The sequence below is a fragment of the Marmota flaviventris genome, chromosome 2 (genome assembly GCF_047511675.1).
Source record: "Marmota flaviventris isolate mMarFla1 chromosome 2, mMarFla1.hap1, whole genome shotgun sequence".
Taxonomy (NCBI): Eukaryota; Metazoa; Chordata; class Mammalia; order Rodentia; family Sciuridae; genus Marmota; species Marmota flaviventris.
This window is the reverse complement of record NC_092499.1, coordinates 184,026,523-184,043,795: the sequence shown is the minus strand read 5'-3', so window position 1 is coordinate 184,043,795 and position 17,273 is coordinate 184,026,523. Positions and strand designations below refer to the sequence as shown.

Sequence of the window (17,273 nt, the reverse complement as noted above, 5' to 3'; positions counted from 1 at the left end):
GCACATACCTGAATAACAGTGGGCTGTGACAGGGCACGTAAACCTCAAGAGGTCTCACGATGTTGGCCAGGTCATTCCATCCAGGTGGAGTAGATCCTGCCAGGCTCTGAACTGGGAGGTCAGCAGCAGGCCCCCTGAGGCCCACCCCAGGACCTCGCAACTCACAGGAGCCATTGGTAAATACACCCAAAACCTAGGGTAAGAAGGGAATCATCCAGATCTCTTCTGGATGAGCACTCGGGGCTCCTTCTTTAACCCCATGTGGTTTTGTCTAGACTTATTTCCTTTGTTTGGTTTGGTACCACTGCACTCAGGGGCGCTCTACCACTGAGCTACATCCCCAGGTCCTTTTTTGAAAATTTGAGGCAGGGTCTCACCATTTTATCCCCCCTCCCCCCTTCGCCCTACTCCCACCCCCACAGGCAACACCCTAGTGTGCAGCGCCTTGTTGGTCTGCGGTTTTGCAATCTTTGTGTTGCCTTTGGTGTGCACGTATCTTCAGTTTCTGAAAACAGTACTATCACATTTCCCACTTTTTCCACCGAACTATTTTTGAGGCCTGTATCATCTGCTGTCTGTGACTTGGAATTGCTCTGCTGCACTCCACAACATCATCCGCTACATTTCTCTGCACTCTCCCAGCAACGGACACAATCTCACAACCACCCATCACACTGGGGGACCATTCTTACACATGTCTCCTATGCACCAGGGGAGACTTTTGTTGGGAACACACAACAGAAGTGGAATTTCTGGGCCATGAGCAGGCATGTACTTCACTGGTGAGTAGTGCCGGGCCACTTTCCAGGACAGCCACACTGGCCACGGGCAGCAGTCTCTGAATCTCAGCCCACATTCCCACGACTCACCTTTCCAACTTCTGCTCATCTATTGAATGCAAAGCGACACCCAATTATTACTTTAGTTGGTGCTTCTCAGTTTGAGCATTGGTGTTGGCTTGATGGATTAGGGTCTGCCTGTTCACCCCCTTCGCCCATTTTTTTCTTATATGGGTTCTTTTTGTTGACCTATAGGAGCTTCTTGTGCATTCCTGACATGTGATCATTGATTGGTGTTATCTATTGCAAATGTCTTCTCTCATCTCCCACACCTACCAGCAGGCCTTCTGCCAACCACTAAAGCAAACACACTAAGAAGAAAGGAGTAAAGGAAAACAGGAGGGAAATCACTGAGTCCAAACTAATATATTAAATGAAGAAAATATTTACAGAAGCACAACAAAACTACCTGAGACTTTTTTTTGTACCTAAGTGTTCAAAATAAAAGTTAGAAGTAAATAAGCAGAGTGTAAAGAGAGACTAAGAAGTTAAAATAAATCTTAAGGGAAAAATAATTTTGAAAAGAATATAAAAATAAAATCACATCTGTATTTTTCTTAAAGCTTCACGGAAAAAGGGAATGATGCAAAAGTCAGGTGGGGTAAGGGGGCTAAACACAGTCACAAGTGGAAACAAAAAGAGGGACAGAAAAGGCACAGACAGCAGAGGGCTGGCTGGTAAGATCCAATAAGCCACCACCTGCCCTTAGGTCCCTGGGGTCCTGACAGCAGTAGTCAGGAGGCAGGAAGGCGTCGAGGCTGCCAGTGGATCGAGTACTGGTTCACGTATCAGGCTGAGGCCAGCAAAGGGCCTGGCCAGGACCTTTGTATTCAGAGCTGCTGACTGGGCCGTGGTCAATGGACAAGGCCTCAGAAGCCTTAGGAGTAGCCAGTGCTGGGCCTTCCCCTGGCTTTGGAGACTCTGGGGCATTAACCACTGAACCTTGCCCCCACCTCCCCACTCCTTTGTGAATCTCCTACTTCCCAGCCTCTCCGCTGGCCCATAGTCTTCGATAGAAGATGCAAGTGGGAGAGAGGCCACACATGCCAGAGGGCCAGGGGAGGTGTTGCCCTGGGAATCGCTTTGGTCCCACTTAAGCAGGCGAGGAGACAGCCTGTCTGAACAAGCTGAGTACCACCCAAGAGGGCATGAGGTAACATCTCCGTGATTCACCAGGTGCCAGCACGGCAGCCCTGCTTGCTGGTGGAAGCAATGATGGTGAGGACCCAGGGACCACTGCCCTCCTGCCTGCCAGGCAAACTAGCTATTCACCCTAAGTGGCCAGGTGTCTGTCAAACGATTTAATTGGCTAGTTACAGTTCCAATGACTCAAAGGGAAAAAAAATTCAACTGTCAAGTAACCCAAAGTTCCACCATCATTTCATCACAAGCCAGAAGGCTAAGGAAAAATCCAGGTGAGTCACTGGAGTGGAAAACAGCTGATCTTGAGATGAAGAAGGGATACGGGCTGGAGACCAGCTAACCTGAATCCTTCCAGTGAGACATGAAGGCAGGTACCCCTGTTGCACCAAAAATTCACTGGAAATTCAGCTGCTTGGCATTTGGATCCCTATTCCCAGAGGGACCGCGCCTGGTGGGGTGTCGCCAGCTGGCCCACAGTCCAGGCTGCCCACACCCCAGCAGTTCCCAGACAGAGATTTCATCAATCAGTTTTTGTTTTCATTTTGAATTGGTTTTTGATCAGGTGGATGACGTAGGATTGTTGGCATTTTATTTTTCCAAGGAAAATATTTTTTAAAAGACTACCACCCAGTATCACCATCACCCCATCTGTTCTGATCCACTCTTCCCACCTTTTACTGACCAGCATCTCCCCACTCCCCTGTACACTCAGCACTTGGCTCAACCTCCATTTGCTGGCTGGACTGTGACCCACAGGAGTGGACAGAAGTAGGGGCTCCTTGTGATGGCAACATCCCACATACAGGGAAATCACCTGTGGGAGGGAGCTGGCGAGGCCTGTACAGACCACAAACGCAGAATTATGTAAAGGGCTCCCAGTCAAGGGCTCGGGATTTTGAAGTTTCAGATTCTGACAATGAAGATCCATCTTCATCCCCAAGGCTGTAACATAACACAGGATACAAAACTGGAAGCCCTGCTCTGGTGACGGCTGCCCTCTAAGAGGCGGAGGTACAGATGGGAAGTGTGTACTCATGATCAGGCACCCAAAGACAGAAGCACCAAGGAAAGGCGGGTCGCTTCTGTCTGCCACCCTCCAGGTGCCCCCCATTTTGGATCTCTGGTCTCAAACCTTAGGGTGTGGATCCTGTAATGTTTCCCCTTCTACTGCAACAGAACCTTTGAAAATAAGATGTCTCTGAGCTCTACACAGAAAGATCCCAGGGAGTAAGAAATGGTACCTCTCTGGGTCTTCCTTTAAGCAGCATCCCATGGCTTGAACTCTCAAGGACACTCAGGCACATCAGTGCACATTATGGGAGGGGAACTTCCTGTGTCCATGTAACCCCAAAGCTGATGGATGCCACTGCATCAGGTTTTTTAGACAATATCAGGCCCTCGCAAGGAATAATTCATGGGACCATCTTAAAATAAAGACCATGACATCTATAGATGGGAGGGAATATGTATATTTTAGGTATAAAGGTTTACCATTATTAACAAGTTATCACTACTATTTACATGTTTATAAAATGGAAATAAAAATGCCATACAGGTTTGATGCCAAAAGTGGCACATCCAAACTAAAACCAGTATAAAAATAAATTTTCAAGCTACGTGTTTTTAAAATAATTGTCACTGAAACAGTAAGGGGACACTGCATCGTCGTGTTGAGGAGCAGTCATCATCTCAGCAGCCACAGGGGCAACAAGGAAACCAGTGCCTGCTGGAAGAGCCACCCATGTTCTCCCGAGAACACACGTGGACAAACAAAGACAGAGACGAGAGTTACATTCCTGAGCTACAGAAGTTTAGAGCAGCTAAACTTAGTGAATTCCTGCTACAGAGGAGCCCTGAGGGTCAGAGCTGGTGGGCTTTCGCCAGTGCTCAGCTCTGGCACCAGGACGTGGCACTGAGCTCTGAGAGAAAGCTCAGCCCACTGTGAAAGACAGAAATCCACGGCTACCCAGGATGGTGCACGGGAGTCCTCCTGTAGACACCAATCCCTTGTCAGTCTCCTGGCCACAGTTAAGCAGGGACACAGGCAGAAGACAGACACAAGCTGCTCGGTTTGGATCTCTGGCAGACCTGACCCTTGGCCATCCTGGCAGAAATCTCCAGCATTTCCAAGGTCCCCTGCCTTCACGCACACACGCTTGTGCACATCCAGCAGAGGTCCTCACTGGTCAACTCAGCCATGGCCACAGCAGGGAAGCAAAGGTGGCCCAGCAGAGCCTTTGTCCACCCCACGTGGCACTGCAGCCTTCAGCAGCTGGCTTTCTTCCTCCTTCCCCAGGAGCTGGGCCAGGATTGTGCGCCTGCTGCCAATGGCCTGCTGGGCCAGTGAGCGTGCTGACCAGCCCAAGAGCCGCCTGGCCCACTCCCATTCTGCCTAGTGCGGCGCGTGGTGCGTCTGCCCATGCACGGACTTCTCTGGATCTCAGCAAAGAGGCAAATGCTGGCAAGGGTGGGAAGAAAGGAGCCAGTGAGCTGGCTGCAGCCCACTCCACAGCAGCTGCAGATTCCACGTGAGCTGGCGCCAGCTCACACCCCCGGGGCCAGGGACAGCAAGGAAAAGAGGCCACCAAGCAGTTACTGCTACTGCAACTGAGCTCAGCTCACAAGTCCTGGACCTTGGCCCTTTTGGCTTTCAGGGACAGGTGCTGCAAGAGAAGAGAAAACATCGTAGTTGGGTTAACTGGACAAGGACACCAGACTCCAACATAATTCCCAAGTCAGTGACCAAATCAAATCTTCCACCCAGTCCACGCCTTCTCAGGAAATGCTGTGTCCCTCAGAAAAAAGCCTGGAGAGGGAAAGCCCAAGTGACCCATGAAGGAAACAGGACTTCAGGAGGCCACAAGCAGCCGCAGCCGGCCCACCAAGACAGAAGCTGGCCCCACAGCACTCCAGAGGCTGCCAGTGAACCGCCTCTCCCTCCGCCAGGCAGCACTGAAGCCCAAGGCCTGTGCTCAAGGGCTGGCCTCAACAGAGGATGGCCTCAGCTTTCCAAGAGGTTTTTGAGAATGGTCAAGGAAAAGTACTCTCCCTTTAGAAACAAAGGAATGGGTCAATTCAGCCAGCATCTCCACCTGCCAGGTGCCTGTGCTCACCGGAGCTAAAGCCATGGCCCCTCCCACAGTGGGGGTTACACCAGCTAAGAAGCCAGGCAGGAAACAGACACCTCCTAGTGACAGTATTTTCCCCCCAGAAATGTCACTGTCAGTATACATAACATACGAATCTCACTAACATAATCATGGGTATTAGATAATAGGATTAAAGGATAAAAATATTCTAAGGTAAAACCAAAAGTGATAGAAATCTTAAAATATGCATTTGAGGCAGAGTGAGTAAATATAAGCTTCTAATAAGGGACAGCCACTCACCAACTGAGGGACATCTGATGCCCCATCAAAAATCATAAACGAATACCAAGACCCGCGCACACGGTGAGTTCTTCACAGGGGGACTTCCCACCCCAACTTCTCAGGGCCCAAACCCCATTTCTCAGCACACACACGGCCTCACGAGAGCAGGTCCCACCACCCCAAAGAGAATTGCAGTCCCTGAGCAAATACAGGGTGGAAAGAAGACGCGTACACTGCCAAGTACAAGGTAAGAAAGGACTGCGGGACGGGAGCCAGGGCCCAGTGAGCAGCAGGACGACAGACTTTCTATCTATTCCTGCCTAAGGAGGACCAGGGAAGGGTCTTCCAAAGGCCAGGTTGGAAGGGTTTTCCCAGATAACAAAGATAACTTTGAGAAACACAAAAACAATTTGCAGATGGGAAGGCAAATCTCTGAACAGGTCACCCTATTCTTGCTGTATTTATCCTCTGAATTCTCTCCTCTCTGTACTTCACCTGATATGACCCTCCAACTAAGGTTAGACACCCACAGCCTTAGTTGAGAATGGAAGATGACGCCATTGTGCTTACAAGGCCATTTTTGGTGCTCATTTCTGGAAGGAATGTTGAGCATAAACAAAGCTGACTCTGAACCATTTCAGGCCTCTTTATAAGGAAGAATGACATTCTGAAAAACAAGTGATGTAACGTCACCTAGGGTGCCAGGAACAGAGCATGGACGGTCCGTGGGCTGTATATGGTCTATGTTCACCAAAGAACATCGACAGTCCATGGGCAGTCCCTGGAGATCCGGAGAGTCCCGGGCAAGGCCATCTGCTTTGGAAAACTTAACTGCAGAAGCTCCTCTGGACTACTGTTAACCAGGGGGACCTGGGGACCTGGGGACCCTCACTGTAAAAGGAGGCCGCTGCACTGGTGGTTTCTAAAGGTCCCAGCCTTTTAAAAAATGCTGATCACGGTGAAAGTGATGGGCTGTAAACCAGGCATTTGGAGAGAAAAAAATAAGTGTGAAAATTTGGGCTTGTCTTCTTCAAACTTCTAGAGCTGTTTGCTCTTTAAACTTTGCGGGGTTGACCTAAAGAAACTGTAATTTTGAGCTGAGAAGGGAAAGTGATGAGGTTAATTTTGCTCTCCAAGAGCCCTGGGAACCCAGGACTGTGTGGGACAACGGCAGGCCTGGTCTCCTCTAGGCACTGCTTCTTACTGCTTCAGCAGGCCTTTTACAGGGGCTTCTCGCCATTCTAGTTTGCATTGCTAATCACCTCTCTCTGGCTCTGAAGTCTGTTGTTTTCCACAGAAGAGACTGGAAGGGAAAGTTTTTCTTTCACTACAGGTTTATTCTTACCAACCCAACAGGGCAGGGACGGCACTCTCTGCATTTCATCAGCCCCTGCAGTTGATCTGGTTTCTGGCTGAAACACCTGTTTAGGATGTGTGAAGAACTGTAGAGGTTTGAATTGTTTTTTGTTTGGATAAGAATTAAATCTTATGTAGATTTGCAAAGGGCAATTTCCCTTGACCTTACAGGGGAGGAGGGATGAGAAGACCCGTCCATTCACAGGGTCACAAACTCAAATGTCTCCAAGAGTTGAGCAAATGAATAAACAGGGATGTAGGACTGTGGCATCTACAGCAGGAAGTCACTCCTCAGCCTGACAGCCGGCATGCAGAATCACAGGCACAGTGTTATACTTTTTTCAAGAGAAAACAGAAACTTATATTTAATATGAAATCTCCCTTAAAAAAAAATAAAATAAAAAAGACAGGGTTTCACTATGTTGCCCAGGCTGGCCTTGAACTCCAGAGCTCAAGTGATCTTGCTGCCTCAGTCTCCTAAGTAGCTGGGACTACAGGCATGTGTCACTGAGACTAGCTTAAACCTCCCACTTTTGAAAGGCAACAATCAATTCAAATTTTGATTGGAAAACACTGTGCAGTCCAGCTCTAGCCCTGATGGAATAAGAGGTTTTGGACTTTCCCTTATGCTGGAAAAACCATAAACCCAGATAAGAGAGGGAATGCACACACGGTGCTGGTGCTGGAGATTGAACTAGGGCCTGGTGCATGTTAAGCACATACTCTACTACTGAGCTACAGGCCCATCAGAGGCTGTAATCTTTGAAAAAGGAAACAGGTAAGCTTCATACTCATCCTGAATCTCTTTCTAGGTCTCCAAACCTTGGCACAGAGAAGTAAATTCTAATCAGAAAACAGAGGAAATGGAGACAAGAGTTCAGAACTGTTAAACAGCTAGAATTTACAGAATAGGGCATCATAAAGGGGGAGCTCCGGAAGTCCACACAAGGCTACCCTGAAGACTTTGGCTGAACATTAAGCGATACGATTCAATAAATATAAGATTCAATAAGAATGGCAGAGGCCTGGGGAGTTAAAAGCAGAAATGGAGATTCTGAAGGCCTGAAAGTGCTGGGTACGATGGCTCTCTGACCTGGCAGAGCCCTCACTGAATATCCTAGCCATTTAACTGAGACACCAAAAAGGCCATGTCTCAAGCATATGACTAAGACCTACCCTATGAAGACCAAGATTAAGGCTCTGCAGAATCAAATGATGTGCCTGTAACTAACTGAGTGCCAGAATAACAGTCAACATTCTATAAGAAAAGGAAACAAAATACAGATTTTTACAACATAACATCTATAATATCCAGCCTACAACAAAAATGTACTAGGTACAAGAAGGAGGAAAATGTGGTCGATTATGAGGAAGAACACAAAGACAAAATATACCAGAAATGACAGAGATGTTGAATTAGTAGACAAGACTTTAAAATAGTTATTATAAATATGTTCATCAAAGATTTAAAGGAAAAAATGCATATGATGAACACATGAAGGATCTCAGCAGAGATTATAAAAACAAAACTAAAAAAGAATCAAATGAAAATGCTAGAATGGGAAAATACAGATCTGAAATGAAACATTCTCTGCAGGTACTGAACACTGCAAAACCGATCAGTAACCTGAAGACAGGTCAAGAGCAGCCGTCCAAACTGAAGCACGGAGACAAGGACCAGAGCCTTGTGAGGTGTGAGACCATATCAAGAGCTCCTGCGCAAGCAGCTGTGCTCCAGGAAGGAGACGCACTGAAGCAGAAAAAAGTATTTCAAGGAATCACTGTCCCAAATTTCCCAAACACGATTTAAGAAACCCAGCTGAAAGAACCATCACACTCAATGAACTCCAAAGTGAGACAAAGACAAAGAAAGGCGTCTCCCATGTCAAACTGCCAAAAATCAAAGACAAGGGCTGGGGATAGAGCTCAACTGGTAGAGTGCTTGCCTCACATGCACAAGGCCCTGGGTTCAATCCCCAAAACCACCAAAAAAAAAAATCAAAGATAAAGCTAGGAAAGAAAAAAGAAAAAAAAAAACAACACCTAAAAGCAGGCACTAGGCAGGGGGAGGGGAGAAGACTCTTTCACACAGAGAACAACCATGAAAACGACTGCTGGCTTCTCAGACGCCGCAAACCAGATGGCAAGGAATAAACTTTAAGATGCTAAAATGAAACAAGCAAACAAAAAGTCTTTCAAACTAGAATTCTACAGAGCAAAAAATACCTTTCAAAAACAAAGATGAAGTGAAGACCTTTTCAAATAAATGAATGCTGAGAGAACAGTTCACCGGAGACGTGAACCAAGATACAGTAAAGGAAGCTCTTCAGGCTAAAGGGGAAAGATGCCAGAAAGACAAGGGGTCCAGCACTTGAAATGGCAGATATTTGGGCAACACGCAAACATTCGCTTTTTCTTTAATCTCTTAAAAGACAACTAATTGTTTAAAACAGTGACAGTAACAATGTATTGTGAGGTTTAAATATATGCAGAAATAAAATATAAGACAACAACAGCCCCAAGAATGAAATGGAGAAAATGAAATGTATTGTTATAGATTTCTTACATTAGAAGCTAAGTAGTGTAACCCTAATTCAAGGTCAACTGTGATGAGCTGTGGATGCCTAGAGCAACCCTAAAAAAATAAATGAATGAATAAGTAAAGAAACAAGAGGTATAAAAGACTACTTAAAGAGAGAAAATAGAATTCTAAAAGAACCCTTGAAACAGCTAGAATTTGCAGAACAGGGCATGTGCCTGTGAAAGCAGGCAGGAAAAAGAACGAACAAAGAATAAGCTGAACAGACAGGAAAAAACCAGCACGGTGGTAGCTTAAATCTAACCATATTGATAACTGCATTAATAACTAGACACTCCAATTAAAAACACAATGCAGAACAAACAGACTGAGTCTATGAGTCACAGTCAGCCGGAAAGCTTGTGAAATCTGATTTACCTGTCAGACTTCTAAATATTAACAACCATCCCTCAATGAAAAATCTTGTTAGAAGAATGTATGGCCTTTCTTTTTTTAGGGCAATGAATGGACCACTTTTGGCAAAAGTGAAGAAGAAAACAAAACTATAAATCTGCTCAACAATGTTCACTACCCTGCTCGTCCTGTATGGGACCTGCCAAGGCAGAAGAGTGAACACGGAGGACTCTACATGGGCTAGGTCTCACCCACCAAACGGTTTAAACTACCTTGGGTTTAAGCCTGCACACCTATTCATAGTGTCCGTGAGGCAATTCTTATTAGAGAATATCTGGGCTACTCCAAATGTGGGTCTCAAGTGTGAGATAACTTCTTTAGGAGCAAAGGGAGAAAAGAAGAGCTGGAGATATGTTTGTTTTGGTTTGGGTTTTTTTCCCTGATGAGGCTGGACGGACTCATTTTTAATTGTACTTCCTTATGAAGCAAATGACGGACATGCTTTCACCCCGTTTGGGGGAACCGGGTGATGAAATGGCCTTTTCATCCTATGCACCATGGGTGGAGGCAGAGGGGATTAAAGGAACTAAAATGAAGAAGAAATGTGTATTTAACAATATAAACCAGCGCCTATGGGTGGTTTGGGGGACAAGATCTGTTCATTCCTACCGTTCCTTGCTGATAAAAGTGTGGAGCCAGCTCCAACAGCCATGCAGACTCTATGGCAGTCACATCTCTCATGTAGTACTTGGAGGTCTGTATAACTTCATTGTAGATGACCCTGAAACGAGAAAGACATGGAGCATCCTCCCACGTCTCAGGATGGTCAGGAACCACAGTTAGAGATACTGAGTCCCTTTCCTTAATCATTCGCAGGTGTGTACTCCAAACTCCGTGTACAAAAGCACTGAACACCTGCAATGCATACCACTCCCTAAGCACATGGGTCACAGTGTGTACATTTCACAGAGAAGACTCTGAGTCCCACATGATTTCTAAGGTATCTCAGTTACCTGCAAAGGACCTTTCTGGTCCTTTGTATGTTTATATAGCTCTGAACGAAATTTGAGGACATAATTAGACAATATAAGAAATGAAGGCAGATGCCTGATCAAGAAAAGGGCAGGGAAATGACTTCAGAGACACAAAGAACTTTCCAAAGTGATGAAAATATTTTGTCTTATTTAGAGTGTGAATTTCATGGAGGTACACATTTGTCAAAATTCATCTTTCACTGTTCATAAATGATATCTTAATGGGGGAACAAAAAGACTGAATCATCTGAACCAAGAACATAATTTCAAAACACCAGACTTCAGGAGCACATAACTAGTTTCTGAGCTATCTTAAGTGTTGATTCAGGGCATTCCTCAGAACCATAAATGCCCAGCCACACTCTGCTACCCCCCAGAACCAATAAAAGAGTCCCAGCTGATGAAAAGGAAGGAGGGGACCCTCTGCAGAGGCCATGGGGGAGGGGCACTGAGAGGCACAGGTCTGCTCCATACTGGCTCTATATCCACCACCCTTTCATTTCCAAGGAACTCCACCTCCGTGTGAAGCTCCTTGAAAATGAAACAGGAAAAAGAAAAACATTTTTCTTTTAAGCAACTCCCAAATTTAAATAACCAAAAGTCAGCAGATCTTTATAGGAGATTCAGAATTGAGATCTCCAATTTGACCCGAACACCAATGACCACATTTCTAAATCCAGAATTGACCAAGCTGCTCTCCACCTTGAAAGCTTCTAGGTCTGTGCTGGTTACAGGACAGCCTACTCCCTTGATCTAGGTGAGAGCTCACTTCACCACTGATGTGAAGCACCACTTAAGTAGAGTGCTGGGCCCCCCTCTGCGGTTCTGACTCAGGCAGACTGGACACGGCCAGAGTCTGCACTTCCAGCAAGTTTCCAGGAGATGCTGCTGGTCTAGAGGCCATACTTTGAAAACTACTGGCACAAAGTATCTTACGCCAAAATTTTCTACCTTCTAATTTTATCTCCTGCCACTTTCCCTCCGTCTCTCCATACATGCACCCCTCCCCTTTCCCCAGGATTCTGTCTTCCGACTAGTTACGGGACCAGTGGTTGTCTTTAAAATTTCCAGTCCATTGTCAATCAATATTTTTTGTATATACAAAAATATTGTATATTGTATAAATGAATTATTTAAAAACTGCAATTTTAAAAAGACACAAAATATAAGCCCAAATCTACTAGTTTTTAAATCGGGCAGACATAAGCACAACTTGTCAAAATGCTATAAAAATATCTGAATGCCTTCGCCTGACCTCTGCACAAAACTTCTTCCTTCCCGGCCAGGGTTGCAGGCTGGCACCACTTCACAGGCCACCCCTGGGGCAGCCATGGCCAGCCACAGTGATTCCCCATTCCCCAAAGACAGGAAGTTCTTTGATGTTGCCCCAGGTTGCTCACCCTATTTCCTCAGTCTGAATGCCCTGTGGGTCCTTTTTTGTCTGAAAAACTTTTGTCTATGAAGTGACTCTCTCTGGCACCGGAAGTGCCCATACTTTATACATCCCTCTAGCAAAGTCCTCCTACAATACAGGAATCAATCTAGGCCTGTCTCCATCAGGACTGGGGCTGGACCCCAAGTCATCTCTCTGCACAGCTGTGCAGGGCTGGGCATCTGGGCAGTGAGTGACAGTGAACCCCTGTTGAAAGGACGAGTAGCAGACACACATCAGTCTGCGTAAAGGGACCTTTAGTAGAGCAGAAGTTCTACACACAACTCAGCATAAGATGCATTCAACAAACACGTACAGAGCACCTGTGTTCCAGGGCCTGTGCCAGGACCTGGGGACCCAGAGTTGAACAAGAATCAGGCCCTGCTTCCGAGGCCCAGCAGCAAAAGTGGCTCACCATCGAGGCGGCTTCTCTGCATACAGGACGGACACAGGGTGGATGTGCAGCTCGTGATCATCCCGGATAGTCCTTGGAAGACAGAAGAATTTCATCTGAAGCACATTTTAAGTACTGACAGCAAGACTTTCCCACAGATGTTTCTAATATTAACAAAAAATGCAGACAGATTCAACTTCACTGAATGAAACAATTCTCTATATCTACTCTGTGCCCTTCCTTGACCCTCCCCTGCTGCCACCCCAGGAGTCAGAAATAAATCATACAAAAGGAAGAAAAGCAACTCGTGGCCCCTCCAAAAAAGCATTTAGGAATATAATGCTTTGCCTGTGTTTATGTTCTGCATGATCTCTTTCAAAACAATTTCCTTTGGGCAGAAATAATATGATTTCTTGTATAAGCTTTCCTATTTTACAAAATTAAAGAATATAAGAGGGGGTAAGATGTGTTCAAGCTCGGTATTGGACTATGAGTTTTATTCAATTGAATTAAGAATTATAACTACAGATCACAGAACATTTACAGGATGTCACTGTCCAGAACTTCTCAGGGCACCAGGGAATCTGTTTCATCAGGGGAAGTGCTTCCAACACAGGACTAAGCTCATCGCTGGCATCATAATAAAACCAGCATCCTGGGGGCCCTGGCTGTCCCAAATGGTGGGGAGCTGACCCCACACTGAACTTGGTCTCAAAGGAATAACTGGCCTTAGAACCTCTCATGAAGCTCCTGGTTTTTGTTGTTGTTGTTGTTGTTTTTAAGGGCACTTATTGCAATGTTTAGAATGCCTGCAGAAATGGCTGACTTGTCTTCAGGAGAAGGAGGGCGAGTAAGCCAATCAAAGTGACAAGTCAAGGACATTCGCTGGAGAAGAGCTCAGGCCTCTCCAGAGGGTGGTCCCACCTTCCTGCCTCCTGGAAGGACTGCCTCAAACACAGAGGACTCAATATGGGAGGGGCTCAGAATCCTGACAAAGATGGGCCAAGCCAACAGAACACACTAGAGATAACTGTCAAGTGCTGCACTTTAAAGTTCAGCCAGCCACCAGGATGCTGGATGCAGCAGATATTGCTGCCAAAAAACTTTAAATGCTCACTGAACTCTAGACACTTTAACAGAAGCCTGGTGTTCAGGGAAAGGGATCTCTTGGTTGGCCTTAAGAACAGGTTTTCAGTATTTTCTCAAGGGGAAAAAAAAAAAAAACTAATGGCAAAATAATACAGAGAAGACATCCAAAAAAGAGCTAAGAGAGCCTTAACATGAGGAAATGATGACAGCCACACTCTGACAGACTACAGTGAAGGGAGGAGACTACAATGAGCCACGGCATAGAAGAGGCAGACTAAAGCATCTGCTCAAAGAGCCAGAATGATTTAATTTGGAGAAAAGAAGGCTAAACTAACACTTAAGTTTTTTACTATATCTGAATACAGTGAGGCTGATGTAGGCATCAATAATCAGTGATTTTCTATGCCTAGAAAATGGGATGGAAGAAAGAGAATGCAGACTGCAGCAGGAGGCACGTTTGCCAAACTAAGAAACACTTGCAAAGTTCCAAAGACACCAGGAACCGGTGCGTCCCACCGAGCTCTACAGACAAAATGGACTCCCCAACAGTCAAAGTAACTTCTCTAGGAAACACCATCTTTAATGGTTTCCTCCAGTCACAGCATTCCTTAATTGGAGCTGAGACAGTGCCAGCCTCCAGCATGTAACTGTGGTCCTTCCAAAACAAGAATTACAACTTCCAGAGAGTCGAGGCAATTTGCTTAAAACTATATAACTAACTTCAACTCAGTTTTTGAGGGAGACATGATTTAAATTAAAAATAATTAATTGCTAGGCTGGGGATGTGGCTCAAGCAGTAGCGCACTCGCCTGGCGTGCGCGGGGCGCTAGGTTCAATCCTCAGCACCACATAAAAATCAAGATGTTGTGTCCACTGAAGAACTGAAAAATAAATATAAAAATAATAATAATAATTAATTGCTCTACTATTTCTGCACATCAGCATTTTGTGCATTTTTTTGGGGGGAGGGTCATTTTGAAGATTTCTTCTTTAATAAATGACTTCAGAAAGTATTGTGTTACCTATAAGCTCCAGTAGAATGAAACCTCGCTGCATTTGCAAAGAATCCAGAAACAATGCACTTCAGGACCGGATCAGGATCACCTGCACACAGAGCACCAGATGAGCAACACATGAGACCCTCACCTGCCCTACACGCCACCTCTTCAGGCCTCTGCCGTGAGGCACGGGACCCAGTCCTGGCCCCACCCCAGGCTGCTGCGAGACACCCTGGCACCATCTGAAGAGGTCCCCACTCCCACAGTGGCTGTTGAGAACAATAATGCAGGACAGCTCCTTGAACTTGGGGCCATTCCACACTTCCAGGCCACAAAGGACTGGACGAAGGCTGGACACCAGACCCTAAGAGAGTTAGTGCACAGGCTGGCCAGTTACCTCAGAATTCCTCTGTAGTCTGCACCTTGTGGGAATGATATTCTTTCCATAAGGCACAAACTGAAATATTATTCTACATCATTTCTGAGGTTATAAGCTATAGTGTACAATTCTTCAAAATTTCCAAATATTCCATTTTCATTGGTGTTTCTATTGATATAATAAACATCCCTCATGAATAAAGCTCCATGTTCTAGATGATATCCATAAGATAAATTCCAAATGATTATGCAAAAGAATAGTCTTATTTTTATGGTTTATGACACACCATTTTTCATCAATTTTAAGATTCACTCTTTTTTTTTTCCACTTCAACTTACTAGATCAGAACAGCATTTACAACTACAGTGGTAGCATGGTTTTCTTTTTTAAAAAATATTTATTTCTTAGTTGTAGTTGGACATAACACCTTTATTGTATTTATTTAGTTTTATGTGGTGCTGAGGATCGAACCCAGGGCCTCACACATGCTAGGCAAGTGATCTACTGCTGAGCCACAACCCCAGCCCCCTGTAGCATGGTTTTCTTTCTTACTGATACGTAATGATGGTGGTATTTTTAGATGCTATGAAAATATAATTGTTGGCAAATTCCCTAAATGTGGTGCTACTTACAAAGTCATCAACAATATACAAATATGTCAGTCTCACTGCACTCTTACCAACAATGTTTTGGCAAAAAGGGTTACCTTTGGGGGTGTAGCTAAGTGGTAGGAAGCTTGTGTAGCAAACACAAGGCCTGGGTTCAATCCCCAGCAAACACCCCCCCACACACACAAAGTTACCTTCTTTTACTTTATATTTATTTGATTGATAACTATATATTTATTTATGAATTTCCTCGTCTTTTATTTTTACTTAAATTTTCCCCCCCACTTCTGGGGATTGAACCCAGGGGCCCTCTACCACTGAATTTTATCCCAACCCTTTTTTTAAATTTTGAAACACAGTCTCATTAAGTTTTTGAGATTGGCTCAAACTTGCAATCCTCCTGCCTCAGATCCCAAGTTGCTGGGATCACAAGTGTGTGCCACATTACCTGGCCTTGTGAATTTTATATGCCAATCCTTTGTTCATTTATCAAATGTTTTTATCTTTTATCTCATGACTACTGAAAATATCTTTAATATTTACTTTTTAATATCTACATGTTTTAAATTTGCCTGTAATTTTTTCAGTCTCCATGATCTTCTTTACTGTTCCCAAGTACAGAACTGATTGATCCAAAATCTACATTTCGCACCATCATCTGATCCAAGATTCAGTCCCTTCTCTCTAAATGCCCTTCAGAAATGACCTTTTAAAACATGTGTTTGTCTCCGGGGCGATGTCACTTCCAAAAGATGAAAACTGGCTCTTGGGTGTGGAGGTGGAAAGAATAGCTTAGAAAATACAATGGTTTGTGGCCCTTCAAAGCCAACTCTTCATCGCAAAATTTATTACTCAGCATTTAATTCTTCTTGTTATGAAGAACTTAATTTTAATATAACTTTTTTTCCTGAACAGGGGGTTGATAATGAAAAACAGATTAAGATACACAGGTGCGGAAGTAAGGCTGGCATCTTCCTGCCTGGCAACAGGAAGCTGATCAGCTTCTCTCCAAGTTGTTACCCCGCAAAAATGCCTATTTCTATTAATGACGTCAACATGACCACAAGCTCACTGTGTGACCTTCAGCAGGTTATTTTTTGCTCTTAGCCTCATTTCTTTCATCTATAAAGTGAGGATAATAGCAGTACATATTTCACAGGGTTATTATGAGCATTAAATGAATTAATATATGAAACACTCAGAATAATGAGCAGCCTGCTAGAAGCAAGTGAGCAATGTTCACAAGTACCAGTCGGGGTGAGAACATGGCTGAGCGTCTGGCACGCAGCATCCACAAGGACTGCTGAATAAACCAGCAGGTGCGTCACTCCCTCAAAAGTGTGGGCTTCTGGGCCGAACAGATCAGGCTCTACTGATTACCAACTGTGTAACCCTGAACTTCAGTTAACATCTCCCCAGGACTTTCTGAGTCCTGTAAAGCAAGGACACAATCACTTACATCTCACACAGTGGGAGACGAGGTGAGAGAATATCTGTAGAGCCCCTGCCACAGTGTAACCCCTTCTCCTTGATTAACAGAGGATCCTCACTGTCACTGCTAGAGGTCAGGGACTGTCTTATACAGAACTACTTTCTGCCTTACCTTCGGTGACTTCCTATGCTAACTACATTGTACTGGCTTTAATTATGCTTGCATATGAAAATAAAACGTAATTTTTATGTAATAGCCATACATTT

General features: G+C 44.9%; 1 protein-coding gene across 2 annotated transcripts in view; it reads right to left on the bottom strand.

Annotated features, from left to right (window-relative positions):
• Positions 1-3,429: 3,429 nt before the first annotated feature.
• The window catches only part of Dhx35 (DEAH-box helicase 35), a 72,222-nt gene continuing 58,378 nt past the window's right edge, over positions 3,430-17,273 (bottom strand). Inside the window, exons 19-22 of one of the 2 annotated variants that reach the window (XM_027945320.3) lie at positions 14,613-14,694; positions 12,523-12,594; positions 10,311-10,422; positions 3,430-4,645 (exon numbers count right to left, since the gene is read on the bottom strand). In XM_027945320.3, coding sequence (XP_027801121.2) covers positions 4,601-4,645; positions 10,311-10,422; positions 12,523-12,594; positions 14,613-14,694 — 311 coding nt within the window. In that variant the 3' untranslated portion in view covers positions 3,430-4,600. The other variant, XM_071608921.1, reaches the window with a different exon arrangement.